General features: G+C 52.8%; 1 protein-coding gene across 1 annotated transcript; it reads left to right on the top strand.

Annotated features, from left to right (window-relative positions):
* The first annotated feature begins 55 nt into the window (after positions 1 to 55).
* HADHA (hydroxyacyl-CoA dehydrogenase trifunctional multienzyme complex subunit alpha) lies at positions 56 to 23940 on the top strand. Its single transcript, XM_038176607.2, has 20 exons — positions 56 to 208; positions 4157 to 4198; positions 4286 to 4356; positions 5118 to 5251; positions 6424 to 6562; positions 7594 to 7713; positions 7798 to 7900; positions 10364 to 10486; positions 10762 to 10880; positions 11736 to 11792; positions 15446 to 15555; positions 15842 to 15976; positions 16546 to 16717; positions 17357 to 17443; positions 19523 to 19663; positions 20469 to 20537; positions 21015 to 21210; positions 21567 to 21681; positions 22123 to 22268; positions 23321 to 23940. Exons 1-20 carry the CDS (start codon positions 121 to 123, stop codon positions 23464 to 23466), a joined length of 2313 nt encoding a protein of 770 aa, XP_038032535.2. The 5' UTR covers positions 56 to 120; the 3' UTR covers positions 23467 to 23940.
* Positions 23941 to 23988: the final 48 nt, after the last annotated feature.

Below are 23988 nucleotides of genomic sequence, written 5' to 3' on the forward strand. Positions count from 1 at the left end.
GTTTCTGCGGCTCCGGGAACAGGCAGAAACGAGGGGCAGCCACAAAGGAGGGGCAGGGCGGGGCGGCGGGCGCGAGGCCCCCGCGCGGCCTCTCCCTCATTCGACCTCGCGCGCAGGAAGATGGCGGCGGCGGTGCGCGCCATCGGCAGCCTCGGGCGCTTCGCGGCCGCCGCCAAGCACTGCCCGGCACCCAGACCGCCCCCCGACGGTCAGGGGGGGACCCTCGGGGGGACGGGGGTGGCGTGGGGAGGGCTTGGGGGGGGTCGTGAGGGAGTTGGGGGGGGTGTGGAGGGGGTGTGGGGGGGGCCGAGGTGCTGAGGGGGGGGTCGTGAGGGGCTGAGGGGGGGGATCGTGAGGGGTTAGGGGGTGTCGTGAGGGAGTTATGAGGTGTTGGGGGGGGCCGCGAGGGAGTTGTGAGGGGTTGGGGGGGGCGTGGGGGGAGGCTGAGGTGCTGAGGGGGGGCTGAGGTGCTGGGGGAGGGGGCCGTGAGAGGGTCTTGAGGGGCTGGGGGGATCGTGAGGGAGTTGTGAGGGGTTGGGAGGTGTGTAGGGGAGCCTTGAGGGGCCGTGAGGGGGTTAATGGAGTGTGGGGGGGGTTGTGAGGTGCTGGGGGGGGCTGTGAGGGAGTTGTGAGGGGTTGGGGGGGGTCGCGAGGGGGTCGTGAGGGGCTGGAGGGGGCGGGGGGGTCATGAGGGGGTTGGAGGGGGGCGTGAGGGGTTGGGGGGGATGTTGGGGTGGGTTGTGGGGCTGCGACGCGTGTGAGGGGGTGTCGGAGGAGCTGTGAGGGGAAATGGGGAGGGGTGGGCACAGAGGAGATATGGGGAGGGGGGCTGTGCAGCCATGGGGAGGACAGGAGAGGAGGTGCCCCCACAGGGGGGGGGGGACCCACGCATGGATGTGTTGCTTGGAGGGGGGAGGAACACTGTCTTTGTATGCGTGTCCCGGGGGGGCTGCAAGGGTCTGAGGAAGGTGGGGCAGGGGGCGCCTGGGGAGCTGCTGGGAACCCTGTGGTTGTGTTCCCCCCCCCCCCCCCCCATGGTTCTGTGTCCCCACCTGTGGTTGTGTCCCACACCGGGGTGTGGTCTCCGTGTTCCCCCCAGGGAGGGTCTTTCATGCGTCCCCACCCACCCCCGGTTTGTCCTGGGGGGGGGCTGTGGTGTCCCCACGGGGCAGGAGCTGCTCCCCTGTGTGTTTTGGGGATCTTTGTATGGTTTTGGGGGGTTTCCATGCTTGGGAGCAGTCACAAACCTGTAGGATTGTGGTTGGGGGGGACCACAAGGATCATCCGGTCCCGACCCCATTGAGGGGGGGGGGAGTGCTGCGGGTGGGGCTGTCCCCGTGTCCTTCCCCGTGTCCCCATGGGGGTGTCCCCGTGTCCTTGGGCTCCTGGTGCTGCTCTCCAGGCCTGGCCAGGGGAGGGGGCCGTGCGGCTGCCCCCCTGGGGGAAAACTTCATCCTCGGGGGCCCGTTTGCGTGCACCTGAGGGCAGGGGGTCCCCGCGTGGCCCCCAGGATCTGCCCCAATTTTGGTGTGGGAGCATCTCTGCCAGTCACCGATGCTCCCCCGCCCCTTGGCACTGCCCTGGATTCACTTTGGGAGCTTGGGACACGATTCCTGCAGGGAAAAACTGGGGTTGGTTGCAGACAGCTGCTTAATTTCTGCCTTTCTGTTCTCTGCGGGGGCCCTGCGTGGGCGTGGAGCTGAAATCCAGACCCAGCAGTGGTGCGGGGAACCTGAAGCTTGTCTGGGAGATGCGTGCGTGCAGGCTGCTCGTGTCTGCAGAGCTAATTAACATCACTCGCCGTAATTAATGGCGTTTTTCTTGCGCCTTGTTCTGCCAGGCGGTGTGCAGACCTGGCTGCTGGAAAAAGGTTGGTTTTTAGGTCTGTGCTGCGTCTGAAGGTCTCTGATGCCAGGAGGGGTTTTCTGGAGCGTTGGGTGTCCCTTGCTGTAGGTGTGGAGTGAAGGAAGCAGCAAAAATCAGAACTTTATTCCTTTATTCACAGGTTTTAGTCCTAAAGCAGATACCAGTGAAAGGGCAGAAGCGTGCATCTGGCTCGTTGCTGTGCCATTCACCTCACGATTACCAGGATTTCCTGGCTCGTGGTTTGGGGTAGGGAGGATGCCAGTTTGGGGTTTGGAAGGTGTTTTCCCCAAGTGTTTTGGGACCTAAAACAAAATTTTGTCACTTGGATATTGAGCAGCTGCTACCCAAATGCCACTGCTGCTCCCCAAGGAGCTTCTATCCAGAAGGTAGCGAGATTTTTCTCAGTCTTGCCCTTGATTTTCTTTTTCCTGTTTTATTTATTTGCTAAACCTGAAAGCAAAGTGGAATTCGAGGCTTAAGGCTTTTGTGGAAGCAGCCTGGTCAGAAGTGACTTGAAAGAGGAAAGCGTGGTAGGGCACAGAGGGAGGAGAAGTTTCATTCATCATTCACTTTGTCATTTTGAGCTGGGGTCGCTGTGTATAAAATGTCCCAGTAAGCACCCTGCTCTAGGTGGGAGCTGGGGAAAGCTGTCGCTGCTTCTCTTCCTCGTCCCAGCTTTTTGCCAGATCCTGGGTGTGGAAGGAGAACGTGATCAGCTCGTTGCAACCGAGCTTTGGCTGATCTCCTCCTTCCCGTGCTGTGCAGCAACACAGGATTAAAGCAGGAGAGCTCAGAAGAGGCCAAGTGCTTGTGTTCTCCCCAAAGCGGTGGAGCTGTGGGGCTTTTTTTGGGCTAAAACACTGCCATTGGGTTAAAGGAGCATTTTATTTTGCTGGGGAGCATCTCTCAGCAGGGAAACTGCTGTCAGACCACGCTCAGAGCTGTGAAAAGGAGCTCCTGGGTTCAGAAATTCGTGACTTGAGCGCACCCAGAGCTCAGGGAGGTGCATGCCGAGCATGGGGGCTGCAGTTTGGGAGCAGAACCCAGCTCGCTCTGTGTTTACGCAGGGCACATGATGCCCCGACCCACCTGCTGGGACCAACGCACAGTTTCCAGTCCCCGCGGCGTGGCACCGCGTCTGCTGTGGGCTGGGGGAATGGAGCACAAAGGTCGCTCCCCGCTGCCAGCGCTGGAGGCGAGTGGAAGGAGGGTCAAAGTGCAGAGGAGCCGGCCCCGGGGGCTGTGGGGAGGGAAGGTGCCTGCTGGTGAGGTGCTGTAGGGTTTTTTTTCCCCCTGCTGGGCTTTCTGCCTCCTTGCAGGGACAGGGTGGGTTTATTCCTGAGCGTTATCAGCGCCGAGCAGCGAGCTGGGTTCTGGGTTCCAGTTGGCAGAGGAGCTGTGTGCTGGTGGAGAAGTAGCACCCCTGCCATATTTCATGTTCCATGCAGCTTTTGGCAGTGCTTCAGCCTGGGTCGGTGTCAGAGGATCCTCTCGGGCAGGATCAAGGTCACTCGAACAGGGCTGATCCGTTTGTGTAGTGGGAGGTCACCGGGAGAAACAGCTCCTCAGCAGAACAAGGAGCTTTGGGATTTATGGGGCGGGACAGTGGGATTTATGGGGCAGGACAGTGGGATTTATGGGGCAGGACAGTGGGATCTCACTCATTCTGTGGTCTGAGTGCTCTGAAACAGGACGAGTTTCTCTGGGTGCTTCCATCTGTGGTCACTGGAGGTGGGTTTAGTGTCCAGCTGATAGCACCAGAGGAGAGGGTAAATATTTTGTGTGCTCCTTTGTTGCTCACCAGCTCCTCCCTGGGGTGTCAGTGCCTGGGGTGGCGCCGTTTGCTGGCACAGGAGCGTGTTTTTGCACAGACACTGCACAGCAATCGTGTTGGATCTGCAATGACCTTAACTCATAGACTCAAAACTCCCCCAAGTGCAGCGGGGCCGTTGCTTCGTTGTGTTGGACTGCGTGCACTGGTGGCAGAACACCCCCGTGTGCCGCCCACTTCAGCTCTTTGGGGAGCAAGCTTTGATTTCTGGCCTCGGTTTGGCATTCCTGCTGTTGGAAACTGCGGCGTGGAAGCCCTGAAGGTCACCTCAATAGCGTGGAGTCTGCTGAGCTCTGGTGGCGGCACGGGTCGAGCCGTCAGAGGGAGCTGGCTGCTGCTCAGGGCTTCCTGTAGCACGTTCCTTGGCAGCCCAGGGGAGTTCAGAGGGGACATTACCAAAGGACACGAACGCTGACATTGCTGAGGATTCCTTTAACATCTGCAACGTCTCTTCTTCAGGTTATGCTTGCCGCAACATCTCCACCTCCACCGCTCTTCAGGGTAAGCACAAAGTTTCTCTCTGCGTGTCCATCCCCTCCCTGGAAGCCGCTGGCCACCAGCTGATAACGCGTTCCTCTTTGTTTCCAGCTAGAACCCACGTGAACTACGACATCAAGGGAGATGTGGCCGTTGTCCGCTTCAACACACCAAATTCCAAGGTACTGCTTGAATTGGCTGGAGGAGTGGCAGGAGTAGTGGTAGGGTGGCGGGGGCACTGAAAATGTCACGTTCAGATTAAGGACCTTCCTAACGTGCAGCCGTCGAAGTTGTGAACAAAGAAATGGGAGCATGAGTGTTTGGGTGTTTAAAGAGGCACCTGAAAATACCTGGTGGAAGGATTTTGTATGTACCAAGATAATTTGTTTTAGCAGCAAGAGATAGCCCTGAATCTAATTAAGTTCTTGGACTCAAGGTGGTTAAGGAAATTGCCTGTTATATAGAAAAAAAATAAAAGATGAGAAGTTTACAGAACCTGTGTTTGAGGTCACAAACCCACTGCTGGTGAGGTTAAGGAGGGAATTCTTACTTGAGGACCTGCTTCAGGGTTTCATCTTGGAGGTTTTTGCTGCCCTTATTTTGACACAGGATGAACTAACTTCTTCTCCATCAGATCTGGGCTCCACGTGAGTGCCCCGGCAGCGTTAGAGTTGTGCCAAGCAGTGCTCTGGTGTTGGGTGAACTCCTGGGTGGGCTGTTCCTTTTGTCTGCAGAAAGCAAAAAGAAAAAGCTGCAGAGCTACTGTTCCTCCTAGCTTCAGACAGACGGGAATATGCATTCAGACTTGCAATTGGCTTTGGCTTTTTGTTGTTGGTCTGTCTTCCTGGCAAGCTTTCTGATAAGTTTCCTCATGCCAGTGCTTAATCAGAGATTGAATTCCACCACAGGCTCCTTATTTACAGCGTGTGTTTGCTGCCTCCAGGTGAACACTCTGTCCAAGCAACTGAGCGCGGAGTTTACCGAAGTAATGAACGAGATCTGGGCCAATGAAGCTGTCAAAAGCGCTGTCCTCATTTCTTCAAAGCCAGGCTCCTTCATTGCTGGAGCAGATATCGAGTAAGTTTGTGGGCGTTACAGGTTATTCCCATGGAGCTCCTTCAGAAGCCCAAAACCTGGGGGCCATGGCCTGGCGAGCTGCACACACCAAGCAGTTTGTCACAGCCACCTCCCCGGGGTGTGCAGCTCGCTCAAATGAGGTTAGGGCCTTGACAAAGCGCAGCACGGCTGGTCAGGAACTCGATTGGGTTGTAGCACTGGGTCGCTCCTTCCTGCGTGCTGGGGTGCAGCCAAGGAAAGTTCCCTTCCTGGCTCCAGGCTTAGCATTGTGCTTCGGTCTGGGACGCAGCAAGAGCAGATAATTTACATGCAGAACTTCATTTAAGCCGGGGTTGAGCGGCTGGCAGCCTGCCGGCACGGCCCCTTCATTAGGCAGGATTTGGCTTTCTGCCACGCCGAGTATCTGAGCGGCCTCCGGGGCTGTTCAGCGTGGGTAACTCACACAGGGTGTTGGGGACCCGTGTGGGTGCTCTCCCTGGGACCTGGAGCGCCACTGGCTGCTAGTCCTGACCACGGGCAGGGCAGAAAAGTAGTTTAAAGACATAAAAAGCCAGAAAGCTCTCAGCAAGGTAAATTACAAATCAACTTTTTAAAAACTTTACCTCTTCCTCTGCCCTGAAAAAGGCCAGACACTTGATGCAGGTGGGAAGGAGGCAGAGCAAAAGGACAGGCTGCGTGTAAGAGGTGCTGGCCAGCCTCAGTGCTACCAGCCTGCAAAATTGGGCCTGCCTGGCAAACGCCGTCAGCCTCCATGGGAATAATTGGCAGAGGGAGTATCTAATTGGCAGAGAGCAGCATCAGAGCCTCGGCCATCTGCTTCTCTAAAAAGTGATCCCGGGTTCCCCCTCCACCCTTCCTGGCAAATGCTTTGAGGCTTCCTATGACCCTTCCTCCTCTCCCCCCAGGGCTTTCAGAGCTCTGACACAAGGAAGCTCATTCACTGCCTGCAGGCACAGAGCAGTGTCAGCGTGCAGTGACTTAACCCACCGAATTTAGTAGTCTTCCTGTGTCGTTCATTAATGTGAGGCTGTGGGACTGAATAGCTCCCGCCTGTCCGTCAGTCGCTGGAGCTTTGTGGGAACAGGGGAGCAAACTCCTTACAGCACTCTCCGTTTCACTGCTGTTTTCTCAGTGCTTTTCCAGTTCTGATCAGCCTTTCTGCCTCACTGCAGCATGATTGAAGCCTGCAAGACTTCTCAGGAAGTGACTCAGCTCTCTCAGGACGGACAGAAGATGCTAGAAAAAATTGAGCAGTCTCCAAAGCCCGTAGTTGCTGCCATCAGTGGCTCCTGCCTGGGAGGAGGACTGGAGGTATTGAGCAATTCTGGGTCTGCCAGGCAGCAGTGAGAGTTGGTAGCGCTGGTTCTCTAAACTATCCACGTGATGCCCAGAGGACTTCTGCGAGAGGGATTTGAGACCTGACGTGGATTCATTACATCCATTCAAATGAGTTTGTGGCAAGTTAATGGGTTGGTTGTGCCTCAGAGCTCTGCGATGCTAATTTTTCTACTTCTGTTGAAAGAGCTAGGCACGTACGAATCCGTGTGGGCCAGCCTAATATTTAGGTGAGAGCATCCCAGGGCACACAGGCTGTTCCCAGCAGGCGTTGAATTGGCATTGATGCTGCTGGCAGAGTACGTGCTGGAAATGATTTCTTTTCGAGTGAAATGAGTCTCATATCCCAGCAGTTTTTATTCTTTTAAAAGCTCTTCTTGTGAGAGGGATGAGTGTGGGGAACCTGGCCAGGCTCCACCCTTGCCTGCATACCCTGCCCCATCACTTGCCACTTCAGCTGAGCGCAGCGTCTGCTTCGTAATCTCCACTCGGTGTTTTGGAAACTGAAAGGCTCTGTGGTAATCCCTGGAGCAAAGTTGTTGTTAAAATGGAATAACTTTATGGGAATGGAGTCTCTTCAGCTGCATACTTATTTCTCAATCACTCGCAGCCTTTTATAAAATCACAGCGGTGATTGATCTGGACTTGGTGATCCGGTGATAAAGCAGTATCACAGCTGTAAATGGGACCGTGCCTTCAGTGCAGCAAATGACTTAGTAGTCTAGATGAGATTCAAATTAATGGCCTAGATAAGGTTTGAAAATAGCTTGGTTCAGATTGCTCCTTTCACGTTCACATCAGTAGCTGCTTGTTGCTGTTGGCCCTGGGTGCGTGCCTCTTGCTACAAGAAGCTTTGAGCACAGAGGGAATTTGGGCAGCTGAATTGGAGACTTGGGGTAGGATTAGGATAAAAGCTGAAGCAGTGGGTACAAGAGACCTTTGTGAAAAGCCCAGTTCTTCTGTGGTCTTTCATGGGAAAACCTTTAGTTTTCCCTCCCTTTTTTAAGGTTGCCATTGCCTGCCACTACAGAATAGCAACAAAGGACAGGAAAACGATCTTGGGAACACCTGAAGTCTTACTGGGACTCCTGCCAGGAGCAGGGGGTACTCAGCGGCTGCCAAAGATGGTAAGTAGGAGAAAAAACTTCCTCAGCAGTCCCTTCTGCTCATGGCATACTTGTTTGTTTAAAATCCCCTTTCTGCCCTTCCAGGTGGGACTTCCTGCTGCCTTTGACATGATGCTGACGGGGAGGAACATCCGTGCTGACAAAGCGAAGAAGATGGGCCTGGTTGACCAGCTGGTGGACCCGCTAGGTCAGACGTGATGCCCCTCGGTTGTTAGGAAGCTGATCTAGTGCCTGTTGGTTAACCTCTCCACCTTGGTGGGTGGAGAAGCCATTGATGCCACCTACAGTCGAGGCAGGGCGTATAAGCTGTGAAGTCCTTGCCGTGCTCTGCAGGGTTGTAACCTCCCTTCCCACCTCAGAAGCATGTGTGCAGGGACCTTGAGAAGTCAGACTGAAGCTAAAGCGAACAGGGAAAGGTTAGAGCAGAGGCGGCGGGCCTGTTGGCTCCCTTGCATAAGCTAATTATACAGATTAGAACCTGCATTCCTCGTTTATCATGTCAGAGGGACAGATTGCGACCCATAATGAAAGAATAGATGACCAATGCCTACAATTACGCAGCCTGCAAATGTTAATCTCAGTGACAAGATCTTGAAAAGAAGCCAACCCCCACGGCTTTAGGCTGTCTGAATTGCTATAACTGCCTTTCAGTTGGATGGAGAAATTCCTTGCGGGTTGCAAACCAAATCACACTTCCCAGTGCTCTTGAATTTGGAGAAAATAAATTTTAAAAATAAGTGCTGCTGGCTACCCTGAGAAATGCAAGGCAAGCACTATGAACTTAGAGTAGGATGTATTCTTAGCTCTATTCTTGCTTATAAGATGGTTCCATCGTACCCAGGCTTGAGTTAAAATCTGCTGAGTAAACTTTACTGCTGTATACTTGCTTGATTGTGAAATCATAGAACCACGAAGGTTGGAAAAGCCCTCCAAAATCGTATCATCCATCCATTCCCTACCACCAATGTCACCACTAACCCATGTCCAACCTCTCCTTGAACACTCCCAGGGTTGGCAGCCCATCCCAACTCCTGACTGCGCAGAAATGTCTTCTTTCTGAGCAGAAATGTCTTCTCATTTCCAACCTGAACCTCCCCTGGCACAACTTGAGGCCATTCCCTCTGGTCCTATGACTGGTTACCTGTGAGCAGAGGCTGACCCCCAGCTCCCCACCCCTTCCTTTCAGGTAGCAGCAGAGAGCAATAAGCTCTGTCCTGAGCCTCCTCCAGACCAAACACCCCCAGTTCCCTCAGCAGCCCCTCACAGGCCTTGTGCTCCAGGCCCTCCACCAGCTTCGTAGCCCTTCTCTGGCCACGCTCCAGGGCCTCGATGTCCTTCTGGTAGTGAGGGGCCCAAAGCTGAACCCAGCACTCGAGGTGTGGCCTCACCAGAGCAGAGCCCAGGGGGACGATCACCGCCCTGTTCCTGCTGGCTGCACTGCTCCTGACACAACCAGGATGCCCTTGGCCTTCTTGGCCCCCTGGGCACACTGCTGGCTCGTGTTCAAGTGAGCATCGACCAACACCCCCAGATCCTTTTCCTCCGTACAGCTTTCCAGCCACTCTGCCCCAATCCTAGCACCACATGGGGTGGTTGTGGCCAAAGTGCAGGACCTGGCACTGAGCCACGCTGAACCTCATCCCCTTGGCCTCTGCCCATCGACCCAACCCGTCCAGATCCCTCTCCAGGGCCTGAATTACATTTTAAGAACCAGCAAATCTGATTTTTTTAATATCAGTGACCACTTTGGCTTGCCTAAAGGAAACCTGATGTGGTCAATGTGTTACAAATCCTGACTCAAACCAGATGAGGATGTAGGAGGAGCACAAAAATGATACGCAAGCATTAGAGGCATCTCTTGTTCAGTCAGACAGCACCCAGTGCCAGAAGGCTTTCTGCTGAGTATTCTTATGTTCATTCTCAATGTCTGGGTGAAAGCAGCTTTAATTGAGGTGGTAATTTAGCTCATTAGGGAAAGCTTTGAAGGAAAGAGACAGCATTAATCAGGAGGCAGTTTCATGAGGTGCAAGTGGTTCTCTTTCAGTAAGGGTATCCACAACATTGTCTTGTTTCACTTGATGGTGTGCCCAAATCTGGTTCTGCTTTATTTTATGCCAGGTATTAGTAGGCAGCTGGAAGCTCCCCTGGTAAGGTTTCTACAGCAGTTACGATGCTGAGTCTGGCTAGGTGTTAGTAGGTAAAGCAAGTGAGAGATTTCTTGTACCCGAGGTCAGAGGTTGAGGTTTTATTGACCATTATCTCCAGAACAGGTAATTTTCAAGGACGTGGTGTTGGGTAACTGTGTCTGTATGTTTAATAGCAACAGCGTTGTCACATCTCAGTTGTGCAGGCTTTTGTACTATGCAGGGACGTAGAGGTGCAACAAGAGGGAGAGGTGGCAGAGCACTTCAGTTCTGTTAAGGTAGAAGTGGTGCTGGCAGTTACACATTTGGCATCTTGGTATTTCTGTATAATGCCATGCATATTAAATGTCTTGTTCAATGGAGCCAAGAAAAGTCAAAGGGGGGTGAGGGGGAGTGGGAGCAATTCAAAGGAGTGCCCTGTTGCTGACTCAGCCTTCCCCACATGAGCTGTATCTATCAGCAATAACTTCTGCTGCGTTTCCTCAAGGCTCTTCTTCTGTTCACAGGGCCAGGTGTGAAGACGCCAGAAGCACGAACAATCGAGTACTTGGAGGAGGTAGCGATTGGCTTTGCCAGAGGACTCGCCAACAGGACTGTGTCTGCCAAAAGATCAAAAGGGCTAGTACAGAGTAAGTCTGAGGGCACCACAGCCAAATCCCAGGCGACTGTAGCGGGTAGAATCCAGCTTTGCTTCTTAGGGATGTGGTCACACTCCTACTTAACTCCATCATCAAAACAAAGTTATTTGATGGTGCAATTGTCTCTTGAGCCGGGTGGGCTGGTAATTAAAACTATTGCAGATATGTAACGTTCACAGCTATACTCTTTAACTATCGGCTTAGTTATTTAAAAGCTGGTTGTTCATGTAGCACTGCACTGAGACATGTTTTGTCACGTCTTACAGAGATAACAGACTACGCTATGGCTCTTCCATTTGTGAGGAAGCAAGTCTACAAGACAGTGGAGAGCAAAGTTCAGAAGCAAACCAAAGGATTGTACCCTGCTCCGCTGAAAATCATTGAGGTAATGCTTGCTGTGAGGCATCAGAAACTGCAGAGGAGGAGGAGATGTGGGATAACAGGGCGACAGACGGGGGATGCTCTTCCCTTCCTCTGAGTCAAGCCACGCGTAATGATCTTTACAGAAGATCAGTCTTGATGAGGCTAGCCATGTGGTCTGTGAAGCAAGCATGTTAAAATGCAGAATTCCCAGAGCTTGATCACCAATTTATGGTGTACTGGCACCAGTGAGGGGGAGATGGAGAATCCCAACTGAGGGAAGGTTTAGCTGGAATACTTGGTCATAAAATTTTCAGTCTTCAGTGTCCTTTACAGTTTCTAATGAGACAGGTTAACCTGTTTGAAGCCAGGAAAGTATCAATTGCTGTGCTCGTAGCACTAACCCCACAAAACTTTAAAACTTAGCTCTGTAAGTAGCTCGGGCATTGTATTACTTTCAGCCATTGTCCGTGGTTGGATTTTTCAAATTTAAGTTTTTTAAGACAACAACTATTTAAGTTGTTGTCAGGACTTCTCTAAAACCTGTGAGTGCCCCCCTCTGACTCTGAGAGCAGTGGCATTACAGGAGCACAGTCCTACTGAAACAATTCCTGAAACCACAAGGTAGGTGTAAAAAATTAACCTGACAGAAAACTCAACTGTCCTGGCAGCTGTTCTGTGTTAGAAGGACAAGGAGATTCATGGCTCTGCTTTGAGCAGCATGGACAGGACCCAGCAAGTCTGAAGTCTCCCTTGAATTTTGGGGAGGGGTCACTGGTGCAAACAGGAGGTGCAGCTAAACAAGCAATCTGTTTAAAGCACGGCTGTTGATGGACATGCCTTTAACAGTGAGGTGTCTTTATTGCTGTTCCTTGACTAGGTTGTAAAGGCTGGTCTTGATCAGGGACGTGATACAGGATACCTCACCGAATCCCAGGTAAGCTGATTAGATCCCTGGTAGCAATAAATAAGCTGTCTAGGTGTGTGCTAAATGAGTTCAACCATGCACAAAGGATAATATTCTTCACAGGCTGCTCAGAACACTGCCTGGATCCTTGCCTGCTCTTCTGGGAGTGGGGCTGTAGAAAAGGCCCATCTTGAGCAATAGAACTGTTGTATTTTGTTGGTTTTTTTTCGAGGTTCTTCATCTGTGAAAACAGTCTGTGCCTTTTCTCATTCCTGTCTATTTAGGCTTTTTGAGTTGGGAATGACCAGACCGAGTTCAGTGCTCTGGGTTTCACATAACAGGACTTTGTATTTGATTTCTCTGTGTGGCTGAGCCCCGTTTGTTTTTTTCTGAGTGTCACGTGGGACGGGTAACCTGGAGGTGGAGGTACAGCGTTGTCGGTCTCATGAGTGTTTCCAGGTGGTTTGGTGCAAACGAGTAATTCCTTCCATGAACAAACTTTAATTTCAGTTTACTCTGGCACCTTTTTTGCCATCTTTTTTGTCAAGGGTGTTGATTGCCCATTACTCGTTTTGCCATTTGTCCAGTTTTCTAGTTTGTGCTGGCCCTTTTTTGCTGATAGGTAACTTTCAGTACTCATGAAAATTAGATGTTTTTGTGGTGGTGATGGTTTTGTGTTTTTGTTTGTTTGTTTGTTTGTTTTCCCAGTGGTTTTTTACCCAGAACAGGACTTCTCTCTCCTTATCCCTCAGTGAAACTGACCCATTTGGTAACCACTGCAGTCAGAGTACTTGCTGGCCATTCAGGGGGGACCCCTCAACAGGCTGGAGAATGGGGCAGACAGGAACCTCGTGAAGGGAATTGCCAAATCCTTCCCAATGGGAGGAACAACTCCAGGCACCAGAACAGGCAGAGGGGCAGCTGCCAGGACTGAGTCCAGCACAGGGCCACAAAAATGATTGAAGGCCTAGAGCATCTGACACGTGAGGAGAGGCAGAGCGAGCTGGAACTCTTCAGCCTGGAGAAGAGAGGGCCAAGGGGGATCTTTTTGGGGTATATAAATACCCGAAGGGAAGCAGTAAGGAAGGCAGAGCTGCATTCTGCTTGGTGGTATCCAGCGGCAGGATAGGAGGTGAAGGGCACAACCTGAAACCTGAGACATTAAATTTAGACATGAGAAAAAACTTGGTTACTTGTAAAAGTGACTTAACGCTGGCACAAGTTGGCAAGGGAGGCTGTGGAGTCTCCCTCAGTGGCAATATTCAAAACCCAGCTGGACTCAGCAGCCTGCTCCAGGTGACCCTGCTTTGAGCAGTGGGGTTGGACAAGACAATCTCCACAGGTCTCTTCTGACCTCAGCCGTTCTGTGTTCCTTTGATTCTGTGAAATAAACCTCTTCCTTTGCCCTCAGTTCTGTAGTTCCCTAGTACATAGGTTGAGTTTAAGACCAATAAGGACTGTTAAGGGAAGTTAAATCTTTAGCTTTTTAAGGCCTGTGAGGTTTCATCTCTTGGTGAGGTGCTTTTTCTCTGCTGATTTTTTCTGTTCATGGGGTCTAGCTAGTGGGAGGCTGGGCAGATGTTGCAGAGATATCAATGATGAGCACACACAAACATGTTGTGTGGACAGCACAGTGCCTGTACTGGTGACACCCACAGACACACAAACCCTTCACTGACGTGAGCAGCTGGGACAGTCAGGGCTGTTCCTCCTGTTTGGCTGGGCCAGATTGAGATTCAGTTGTGGTCCTAAGCGTGTGCTCACACACACAGCTTCAGTAGCTGTCCCGTAGGAGTTTGTTCTACCAAGCAGCTGTCCCCTCAGGCCCCGTCTCCAGTTGTGGGCACCTAGACCTCATGTCCTAAACATTGTCCAGTCTTATTTGAAGTTTTCAGGGTACTAGAGAGACATGCAGAAAAATAGGAATCGAGTTTTATATGGAGGTAGGACGTAGTGGGTAGGTGCAGAGCTTGAGCAGATCAGCATACTGGCCAGTGGCTTGTTTATGTGTGACCCTTTAATTCCCTTCATTTTCCAGTGCTTGTTCTTCCCCCAGGCATCTTGATCCTTCCCTTTCTCTACCCTTGTCTCCTCTGTATAAACTACTTGTCCTTAATTAGTTTTTCCTCTTGATCTTGATTTTGCTGTGTCAGTGCTCAGCCTCAGTATTTCTGATAGAGGAGATACGTGCTTACCTGAGCACTGCTGGCTTTGCACGACCCGAATCCCCATGTTATCCACAACACTCCCATCTGTTCGTCTGTTTGGGACATCTGTCCCATCGCTGCCCCTATGCCACCAGTGAAATCCAGCCATCTCTCAGCACTGTCTGCAGCCTTCACCAGCTTCTCACGCTGCCAGGTCCAGCAGTTTCTCTTGCCATGTCTAGGAGATCCTTTTGTTCTCATCCAGTGATGATCCAGCTGTCTGCCCCTTACCTTAATAATGACCTGGATATACCCTGCCTGTTCCAGTTCTTCATTCCACCCCAATTTAATCTGATGCTGAATGGGAGGCTCAGGATGCTCTGTTCCTTGCAGAAAAGAATGATTTTTTTTTTTTTTTTCCTGAGAATAGCAGCATGATGGAGATCTTACCAGCACCCCCTAAAGAATAAGTGCCCGTGTCATGCCTTTTCTAATGCCTCCTTTCTTCCCCTAGGATAGGAGACTTGCAGATTCTCTTCTGGTCTTCATGTTTCTGATATTTTAACAAGCCTCTAACTCAAGGACAGCGGTGAAGGAAGATACTGCCTGCTCTACACTACATTACATTAGTGGCTTTTCCTAGCTGATTTGGCTCACACAGCATCATTAGTTTGCTGTCACCCTATGCTGTCTTTTATCTCCCTGTCTTCTTTCCCATTTCATGCCTTAGGCTGAGAGGTTTTGCAGGCCTTTAATTCCGTAGCCTCTCCGTGATCCTCTGAAAATAGCATCAGAGCTATTGGTGAAAATTGGCCTGTTTTAAAGCTTTTCACAAAGTTTGGGTACAGGGTTCTTTCGCTTGGAAGTAGGTGGGGCGATGGCCCTGGCTAGAGCAGGATGCTCGTGGGAGAGAAGGGTCACTCCTCACTCTAGTCCCATGTCGGTGAGCTGTGGTCCTGTCACTGGGAAGCAGAAGTGGCTCCTGCTTTGGTCTGCAGGACCCCACAGCTGCTGGTTGACTGGGGCAGCAGGGTCACCTCTGGGTGACAAGCACAGCAGGGAGCTGCCGCTGAGTGCTCCTCCCCAGGGCTGTGCTGGGGGGTCCCAGGATGAGTGGAAATGAGCAAAGGGTGTGTTAGTGGGAGGGAAGGAGGTGGACACACAAACACGATGTCTACTCTTGTTCCCTGGTAGCCCCCTTGCAGACACTGCAGTGTGTTAGTGTGTTATACTCTTGGATGTTTTAAATCCCATTTTTTTTTATGGGAAAGGATGTTGAACAATTCTTCACTGCTTCTGGCTGCCCATGTGGGAGGTAATAGTGCAAAGCAGGCTGTGCCTAGCACAGAGGGTGCCCCCTGTGCAGAGAGGACACACATACCCCTGGACTTTTCTTCCATTTCTACCCAAATGCCTGGTCTGTGCAGTTGCACGGGTGGCCATGCTGTCCCTGTGCCATATCTTTGATCTGTGCGTGCTGGAGCTGTGACAGCTGTTAAAGGCCAACCTGTCTCCCTCCCCCTTCCCTTTTTTCAGAGCTTCGGCCACCTCGCAATGACGAAGGAATCCAAGGCGCTGATAGGACTTTACCACGGGCAGGTGCGCTGCAAGAAGAACAAGTTTGGAACACCTCAGCGAGAGGTCAAGTAAGTACGAGCGTGAGGTGTCTGAAGGAGCAGTTGGAGGACCTCTGCTGACAGATTCCTGGCACTTTGTGGCCTAGAGTCCTGCAGCGTAGCAGAGCAGAGAGATTTCCTGCCTTGGGAATGCTAATCCTCTGCAGTTTGGAGGTCCCACCCACAAATGGAAGCTTTTTGCGTGACCTCACTAAAAATAGTGCCTGGATGGACAGGGTCTGTGTGAGTCTGACGACAACAATGGCAATTCAGCTATTTCAAGCTCTGTCTTCCCCCCTCACCACTTTCTGTGCAGGACCCTGGCAGTGCTGGGAGCAGGGCTCATGGGAGCTGGGATTGCACAGGTTTCTGTGGATAAGGGGCTGAAGACCATTCTGAAGGACACGACGCAGCAAGGCTTGGACAGAGGACAGCAGCAGGTCTACAAGGGGTACGTGAGTTTGCAGGAATTCACTTGGGATGGGATGGAGCTTTCATCAAAATAATCTTTTGCTTGCAGGCAGTCAGGAACTCGTGACACCATAGTTTCTGTGGAGTGCTCTTTAAGGTTGCCCTGTGCAATGTGCCAGGCTATTGCTATGGAATAGGCGCAGTGTATTCAGCCCTAGCTCCTTAGGTAGGTAGACCATCACAGATGATTGCTTCATCTTTAGTTTTAGCAGTAGCTTTTAGAGCGAAGGGGAGGGAGTAATTGTGGCTGCCTAGAGGCCCATGTCAGGGGAAGCGTTGGGTCAGACTTCTGAAAAGTTGGACTTCTTTCCTCTGCCTCCTTGGCTCAGCGGTAACAGTGCTCACGTGTGATTGATCTTCAGACTGATGCACCAACGGAGCTGTGTGAACAGGACTCTCATTTTTCCAAATGGCAGGGTGGGCCAGAGATAGTCCTGCTGAATTGCAGGTGGTGTTTTGGGTCCCTGTTCCAGGAGGGAGGGATAGCCCTGGTGTTGTGGTGCTCCTCCAGCAGTCTGGGCTGGCTTCTGACAGAGATCTCTTCCCTAGGCTGAATGGCAAGGTGAAGAAGAAGAGTCTGACATCATTTGAGAGGGACTCTATTCTCAGCAACATGACGAGCCAGCTGGACTACAAGGGCTTTGATAAAGCAGACATGGTGATCGAGGCTGTGTTCGAGGACATTAACATCAAGCACAAAGTGCTGAAGGAAGTGGAGGCCGTGAGTAGCAGTTCTGGTCAGCTATGCTAGACAGGATCGCTGTATGATGGAGATTCAGGGTGTCCCATTGGGTTTCTCACATTTCCTTATGCAGTAGTTTGATGCTTGGTGCAAATTATTCATTTCAGTACATGGGTGAGCATCTAGGGCAGCTTTCCTGTCCTGTGATTAAGGAGTTGTTAGTTCTTAGCTGAACAGAGGCACTCCCTGACTCCTGGGAGCCACCCAGAAAAAAATCTGTTTTTCTGAGCACAGTGATATGACAAAAATGTATCTCCACAACATATCCTGTACCTGCTCTCCCTGGCTTGCTGCCTCTGCTCTTCTCTGTTCAAGAACACACTTGAGGAAATAACTGGTAAAGCAGCTGGCCTGGGCTTCTTTCTGATGGAGCATCTAATGTGGCTGCAGTGGGCTGGCAGAATCATGAGGGCTCTGAGACTGATCCCACAGACCTAGAGGGGGGTCAGTAGAAGTTGGGCCTGGCTGACTTGGGCTGCTGCTTTAGGATCAGTTTCTAACACTGCTCTGACAGAGATCTGCTGGGAATGCCCTGTGCTAGCACTGCTCTCAGGTTCTGTACATCACCTCCGACTGGAGCCTGTGCCTCTAAACTGCCTCTTCCACCCCTTACCACAGGTGATCCCTCCTCACTGTATCTTCGCCAGTAACACGTCCGCCCTCCCGATCAACCAAATTGCTGCTGTTAGCAAGAGGCCAGAGAAGGTGAGTACCCGGTGCCAAAGAGCTTGAGTGTGCTGAGCTGCCTGCTAGTGGCAAAATGGTTTGCTGTAGGTGAGCATCGGGATCTTCTGCTTCTTCCTCAGAACAGGAAACAGCTCAGCCTCTGCCCCCAGAGCCAGCTTTGAACAAAGAGCTTGTGATCTTTGGGCAGGTAGGAAGGGGATGAAGGTGGATTCCCATCAAGTGTGACATTGGCGAGGCAGTGTGCGTTAGGGAGGTCAGCGTGCTTCAGGAAACATCGATGCACACGGGGCAGAGAAGCTATGGAAGGACTCGAGCTGAGAAAATTCCAGCCAGGGAGACTTCAGTCATTTTGGTAAGGTGGTTAGACGTAGTGCTGAAACTAAAGCCATGGTCAGCCATAGAACCAAACTCCTGAGGGGCGTGGGGGTTTTCTGTCTGGTTGTCCATGTGAACAGGGCACTGAGTGCAGCGATACAGCTTGTAGCAGAGCGTTTGGAACAGGACTTCGTCTGTTTGCTTGAAGTCTGAACAGCTGTATCCATACAACAGCTGCATCCTCATCCCTTAGCCCAGGCAAGTGCAGCCAGGTAGGAGCTGGGGAGGGGCTCTTTATCAGGGAGTGTAGGGCTGGGACAAGGGGGAATGGCTTTTAACTAAAAGAGGGGAGATTTAGAGTCAATATAAGGAGGAAATTCTTTAGTAAGTGTGGCAAGGCACTGAACAGGCTGCCCACAGAAGCTGTGGATGCCCCATCTCTGGAAAGCCAGGCTCTGAGGTGTGTGAATGCACTGATTTGATTTCCAAGGGTACCTGTGGTTCTGTTAGCACGAGCCTGGCAGATCTGAGGCCGGCCCTGCAGGAGACCTGCACCCTTCAGGAAGGAGCAGCAGCAGCAGAGCAGACGTGGCAGTGACACGGCAGCATCTGAAGGAGCGTGAGGAACCTGTAACCAGGTGGAGTCACCTCCTGTGGGCTCAGCCTCAGTCTAGGGTGGCGTTGATATCAAAAGGGAGAAGTGTTTTCCCCTTACTTGACGCGTTTGCTCTGCCCACGTGGGGCTGCAGAAAACACAGGGAGGAGCAAGCAGTTCCCCTGCAGGGTCATAACGCCATGGCAAGAGCCAGGTTCTCTGAGATAGGTGGAATGTGGAGGCAGTAGCCCCCAAGGAAAGGGAAGCTCTAGAGCTCATCTGGGGAGGATGATGACACAAATACAAAGGCAGAAGTGCCCGTGGCTGATTTCCTGAACTCCTACGAGGGTCTCAGAGCTGCCCAGGGTAGTGCCTTGCCCCTGCTGCTTGTCTTACAGCACAAGTCGTGTACCGCTGTGCCTCCCTGCTGCTGGAGGTTCCTGTGACCCTGGGGAGCCTCTTCCTGCGTTGCTCTTCAGGCCTCAGTTGCATCAGAAATGCAAATTGTGTCTTACTTGTTCATGCTTGCAAATAACATCCTCTTGCTGAATAAATTGCCTGTGTAATGACTCTTCATGGGGAAACTAATAGGAAATCGGTTAACTAATTAATGTATTTTCTTTAATTAGTTTTGCAGACTGTAGATGCCCTTCAAGGTGCCTCTGAGTTGTGCAGAACTTAGTGCCGAGTGTAGCTTCCAGGAGGCACGAAGGTGACATCCTGATTACATGGCTGTGGTGGCAGGATGAGGCACACAGACGAATAATCTCCTCTTAAATGTTGCTCCCAGAGGGAGGCTGTGCTTCCCTCTGTAATTAGGTTCTGGAAACATGCCTTCTTGTCCTTAGATTCACTTCATCACCCCCCCCAGAAAAAAAAAAAAATACAAGCAGAGCACAGAGATTCTGCTCAACAAGAGCTGTGGGACAGGGGCTGCTTCCTTGGGAAAGCCAAGGAGAGAAAGGAGAAGTTGGAGAGGGATGCAGTGGAGTACGTGGCCTGAAGTCAGTGCAGTGTGGTGGTGGGTCTTGCAGCCCGTGCTGGCCTGCTCCCTTCTGCAGCTGGGACTTGGTTTTCCCAGTAGTTTATTCTTTTTTGTATTCTATTATTATTTCTATTCTATTTTCCCAGTAGTTATTCTGGGGGAGCCAGAATCTGTCTTAACCCTGAGCTCTTCTTCTGCCTAGGTGATCGGGATGCACTACTTCTCCCCCGTTGACAAAATGCAGCTGCTGGAAATCATCACCACGGACAAAACGTCCCAGGACACGGCTGCCTCTGCTGTCGCTGTTGGCCTCAAACAGGGCAAGGTCGTCATCGTGGTAAAGGTGAGGGAACGCTGTACAAAATGCAGGCTGGGATAATGAATGAAAGGGTGGGCTTGTGCCCTGAGAGGAGGCTGAAACTTGGCTGATGAGGTGGAATTAGCTGAGAATTAGTGTTACTACTTCATGCTGAGAAGTAGAAACAGAAATTAGAAGAGGGCAGGTGCCCAGGTGATCCTTCAGGTGTCCCTTGGAGCAGCCATGAAGGGTCAGAAGGCACAGGTGCTGGTGTCCCTGCTCTAAGCAGCTTTCAGGAGGCTGCAGTCTGTAGTGGCATCCAAGATGGAACAGCCTTGGCAGGACTCCCACAGCCTCTTCTTCCAGGGGAAAAGCAAGGACAGAGGGGCCTGGAAGCAGTAACTATCCCCTTTCTGGATTTAAATCTTGTGCAAGGGGGAGGATACAAATATGTGTGCAAATGTAGAGGAAGAGTTGTGCAAAGCAGAGGGAGAAGAGAGGCAGGGGCTGAGAACAAACAGCTATGATATCCAAGCACACTTTTACCCTGTCAGCCTGTTGGGCTTGGTGAAGCCAGGGGTCTTCTGCCATCTGTTTGGGTCCTCTAGGCACTATTTTAAATAAAAGCACTCTCGTGGGGATTTCCAGGCAGTAAATTCTTAAGTCTTCAAACACTGCTGAGCCCTACAGGTAAAAGCTGTTCTAGGAGTTGACTGCACACCATTAAAAATGGAGTTGAATGTGTCTGAACTGCAGCCTGGGCTGTGAAATTCGGTTCTTGTGCTGCTGACAGGGGCCGTGTTCCTGCAGCTTGTTCTCACCTGCCTCCTGTCTCGCTCTTCTCCCCTAGGACGGACCTGGTTTCTACACCACCAGGTGCCTGGGGCCGATGTTGGCAGAAGTGGTCCGAGTTCTCCAGGTGTGTATCCCGTGGGCTACTGAGTGTCCCCCAGCTCTGCTGCTTCCTTGCCCCGAGCCAGGCTGGTCCAAGCCCTGGCCAAGGAGGGAAGTGGGTGAGGAAGCAGCCTGAGGGTGCAGCTGAGGCAGCTCGTGGAAATGCTGGTGTAAGTTACGCCTGCAGAGTGGCTCTCTTCTTACTGCTTCTCACTGTTGTGGTACTGGATCTAGATTTGGTCTAGGAGTCTAGGAGTCAGGCCGTCCTCATCAGGGCTTGGCACAGCACGCAGTGGCAGGTGGACCACGAGCAAGTGGGTTTGCCCTCTGCATAGTGCCAGGGGAGAGTCAGGAGTGGTGCAAGCACAGCCACGCTGCTCCTGCCTGTTCTCAAGCAACCAGTGGGGCTGGTCGCCTCCTGCAGCCCCCGATGAACCTTTCTGCCCCCGTGCTGGGTTCCCAGGACCCAGAGATCTCACTGCTCCTCCTTCTGTTCCTGCAGGAGGGCACTGACCCGAAGAAGATAGATGCCATCTCGACGGCCTTCGGCTTCCCGGTGGGCGCTGCCACGCTGATCGACGAGGTGGGTGTGGACGTGGCCACGCACGTGGCCGAGGACCTCGGCAAGGCCTTCGGCGAGCGCTTTGGAGGCGGCAGCATCGAGTTGTTCAAACTCATGGTGGAGAAAGGCTTCTTAGGTGAGGCATCGAGGATTACTTGGATGTTGTCATCTCTCTCCCTTGCTCCCACGGCCGAAGGCTGTGTCTTTTTGCTGCTGTAACCACGAGTTGTGACATTGACTGTCCTCTGGACCCAGCGAAGGCGCTGGGGCCTGGCACAGGCGGCAGCGTTTTGCCGAGAAGCCAGCTGGATGTGGGCCCTTCCCTCCCTGCTCCACGAGGCAGGAAATGAAGTGCAGGGAAGCTGCCTGTGCTGGGAGGATGGCTCAGGCTAACAGAAGGGGCAGCCACGAGATCAGAGGCAAAGGTGTCACCGACTAGGAGACACGTGGCAGGATGTGACTCTGTTTTTGTTTTTTTTTTTCCCCTGGCAGGCCGCAAGGCGGGGAAGGGCTTTTACGTTTACCAGGAGGGGGTGAAGAACAGGAGCGTGAATTCTGGCATGGATGAGATCTTGGCACGGTTCAAGGTGCCAGCCAAGCCTGAAGTGTAAGTACTTGTGATGGCTCAGCCCCTGCCCAGCTCCTCCCAGCTCCGGGAGCCCAGCAGGACACCGTTGAGCGTGGAGTCACCCCAGGTGGCATTTGGGTCCCCAAGCAGCGTGCAGGGGGCAGGCTGGTGGCTCTGGGGAGCTCGTGCTAGCCCTGACCTTCACGGGGCAGAGCTGCTGCACAGCCTGATGCTGAAATATCTCCTGGAGCAGTTCCCATCCAGCCAGATGGACTCCTTGCCCATCCCTGCGTGCCTGCCTGGAGTCACAGCACAGAACTTGGCTGCCCTTAGCCTCACAAGGCTGGGGACCTTTCCAATGAGTTCCTCACCCCCCTCAAGGCCTGATCCCTGCCCGCCACCTCTGCTGGTCTCACGTACCCCTCCATCCAGCCGCTGGGTAAGCCGCACAGCCCTTACAGACTCTTTTTTTCCTGGTAGCTGCACCGAGGAGGACATCCAGATGCGCCTGGTGACGAGGTTTGTCAACGAGGCAGCCATGTGCCTGCAGGAAGGGATCCTCAGCAACCCCGTGGAGGGAGACATTGGTGCTGTGTTTGGCCTGGGCTTCCCGCCGTGCCTGGGAGGTGAGTGTGGGAGCTGCAGGGGTGAGGCCTGCCTGATTTGACTTGAAAACTCCATCGTGGGCTTTTCTGGTGGGTTCTGAGGCCAGGTCTGAGCTGCTGCATGAGTGTTCCTCTCCCATGTGAAGCCTGAGCCAGGGAAGTTGCTTCAGCATTCCCACCTGAGAGCTTGCAAAGGGCCTGAGAGCTGCTTAACGGAGTGCAGGGCATTTCTTCCAGGTGCCTGGGGAGTTCCTTTGCTGGTACAGCTGTTTCACAGAGGTGGTGAGGGTCAGGGGACAGGAACCAGGCCGCTTGCTGTCCTCAGGTTTGAGTAAGAAGGCAGAGCCATGCTGGCCCCATCCTCATCAGCATTTTCCATCACTCAAAAGAAAGCTTTTCTGCCCGATAGTCCTGGGGGCAGTCAACTGGGAGATTTGCAAAGGTCTTACATTTTTAAGTCCCTGGCTTTTGTGCAGCTGTCTGGCCTTCAGTGAAAAATGAGGCTCTGGTACAGAATCCTAGAATGGTTAAGGTTGGTAAATACCTTCAGGATCATCTGATCCAACCACGTCTCTCCTCTCTTGCCACCGTGACTGGCCTGGGCAGGCAGGCAGGCTTCTTGCAGCACTTCTGGAAATGTTGGGGCACTGGGCAAGGCATGAGCTGAGGCTTGCTCAAACTCAAAGCTAGTGAGAGCTTGCAGCAAGCTCAAACTGGGAGAGGAATGAAAATAATTTGTCCCAGCTCGTCCCAGCCTGCAGTACCCCCAGCGTATTCTGTGTCATGCAGGGACCCTCACAGCTTTGCTGCCAGTTTTAGGATGGCCATTTCAGACCAAACAAAAGTACCAGTGAGGGCTGACACAAGGCACAAAGGTGGCAGCATCTTTCTCTTCCCCTCCGAGCTGGGCTCTCACGTGGGAAGGTCAGGGTGCTGGCTGCACGTGTCAGCAGCCGGGGGGCTCTCCTGGAGGACAGATCTGCCCTACCCAGTGCTGTCACCTTTCTGGGAGCCTTGGTGTGGTGTTTTTCCCTTCTTTACCACCCGTCCCCGTTTCCCCCTGTCCCCTGCAGGTCCCTTCAGGTACGCAGACTCCTACGGAGCCAAGCAGCTGGTGGACAAGCTGCGGAAGTACGAGGCCGTCTACGGCAGCCAGTTCACACCCTGCCAGCTGCTGCTGGACTACGCCAACAGCCCGGGCAAAAAATTCCACCAGTGAGCGTGGCCCCGGACGCACCGACAGCCTGAGCCGGGGGCAGCGGCGCTCCAGCAACACCCCATTCTCTATAGGTTAATCTGCAAAGCACCCGGGGGGGAGGCAGGGAAGAGGAAGGAGGGTGGCAGCAGATGATGGCCTTGTGGCTTGCAGTCATTTCAAGTGCCTTAAATCAGCTACCGTGTGTCGGGCACATCCGTCCTGGGCCGGCGTGGGCCTGGTGGCTGCTCGCTGACTCGACAGAGAGCATTGCTGCTGTGTCGGCTTTCGTATCGCACCCACCAGTGCTCCTGGGGCAGGCAGCAGCATCCACATGGCTGGCCCTGCGGCCTCGCCTTTTCCATACAGCACCAATAAATCCCCGTCTCCCGGGTTCGGACTCCAATGCCTGCTTCTCATCCTGTCTTCGCTGGGGCGCAGCCGCTTGGCACCGAGGGACGGAACCGCTCGGGGTGGAAATAAAGCGTTCAGGCAATCCTCCAGGGTCCTCTCGGTGTGTCGGGGGGGCCGCCCACGCTTTGCTGG

This window comes from Anas platyrhynchos, chromosome 3 (assembly GCF_047663525.1).
Source record: "Anas platyrhynchos isolate ZD024472 breed Pekin duck chromosome 3, IASCAAS_PekinDuck_T2T, whole genome shotgun sequence".
Taxonomy (NCBI): Eukaryota; Metazoa; Chordata; class Aves; order Anseriformes; family Anatidae; genus Anas; species Anas platyrhynchos.

Coding starts and splice junctions, on each gene's coding strand:
- HADHA (XM_038176607.2), top strand. CDS start 121: ATGGCGGCGGCGGTGCGCGCCATCGGCAGCCTCGGGCGCTTCGCGGCC. Junction 10,487..10,761: donor ATCAAAAGGGCTAGTACAGA/GTAAGTCTGAGG, acceptor CACGTCTTACAG/AGATAACAGACTACGCTATG. Junction 22,269..23,320: donor CTTCCCGCCGTGCCTGGGAG/GTGAGTGTGGGA, acceptor TGTCCCCTGCAG/GTCCCTTCAGGTACGCAGAC.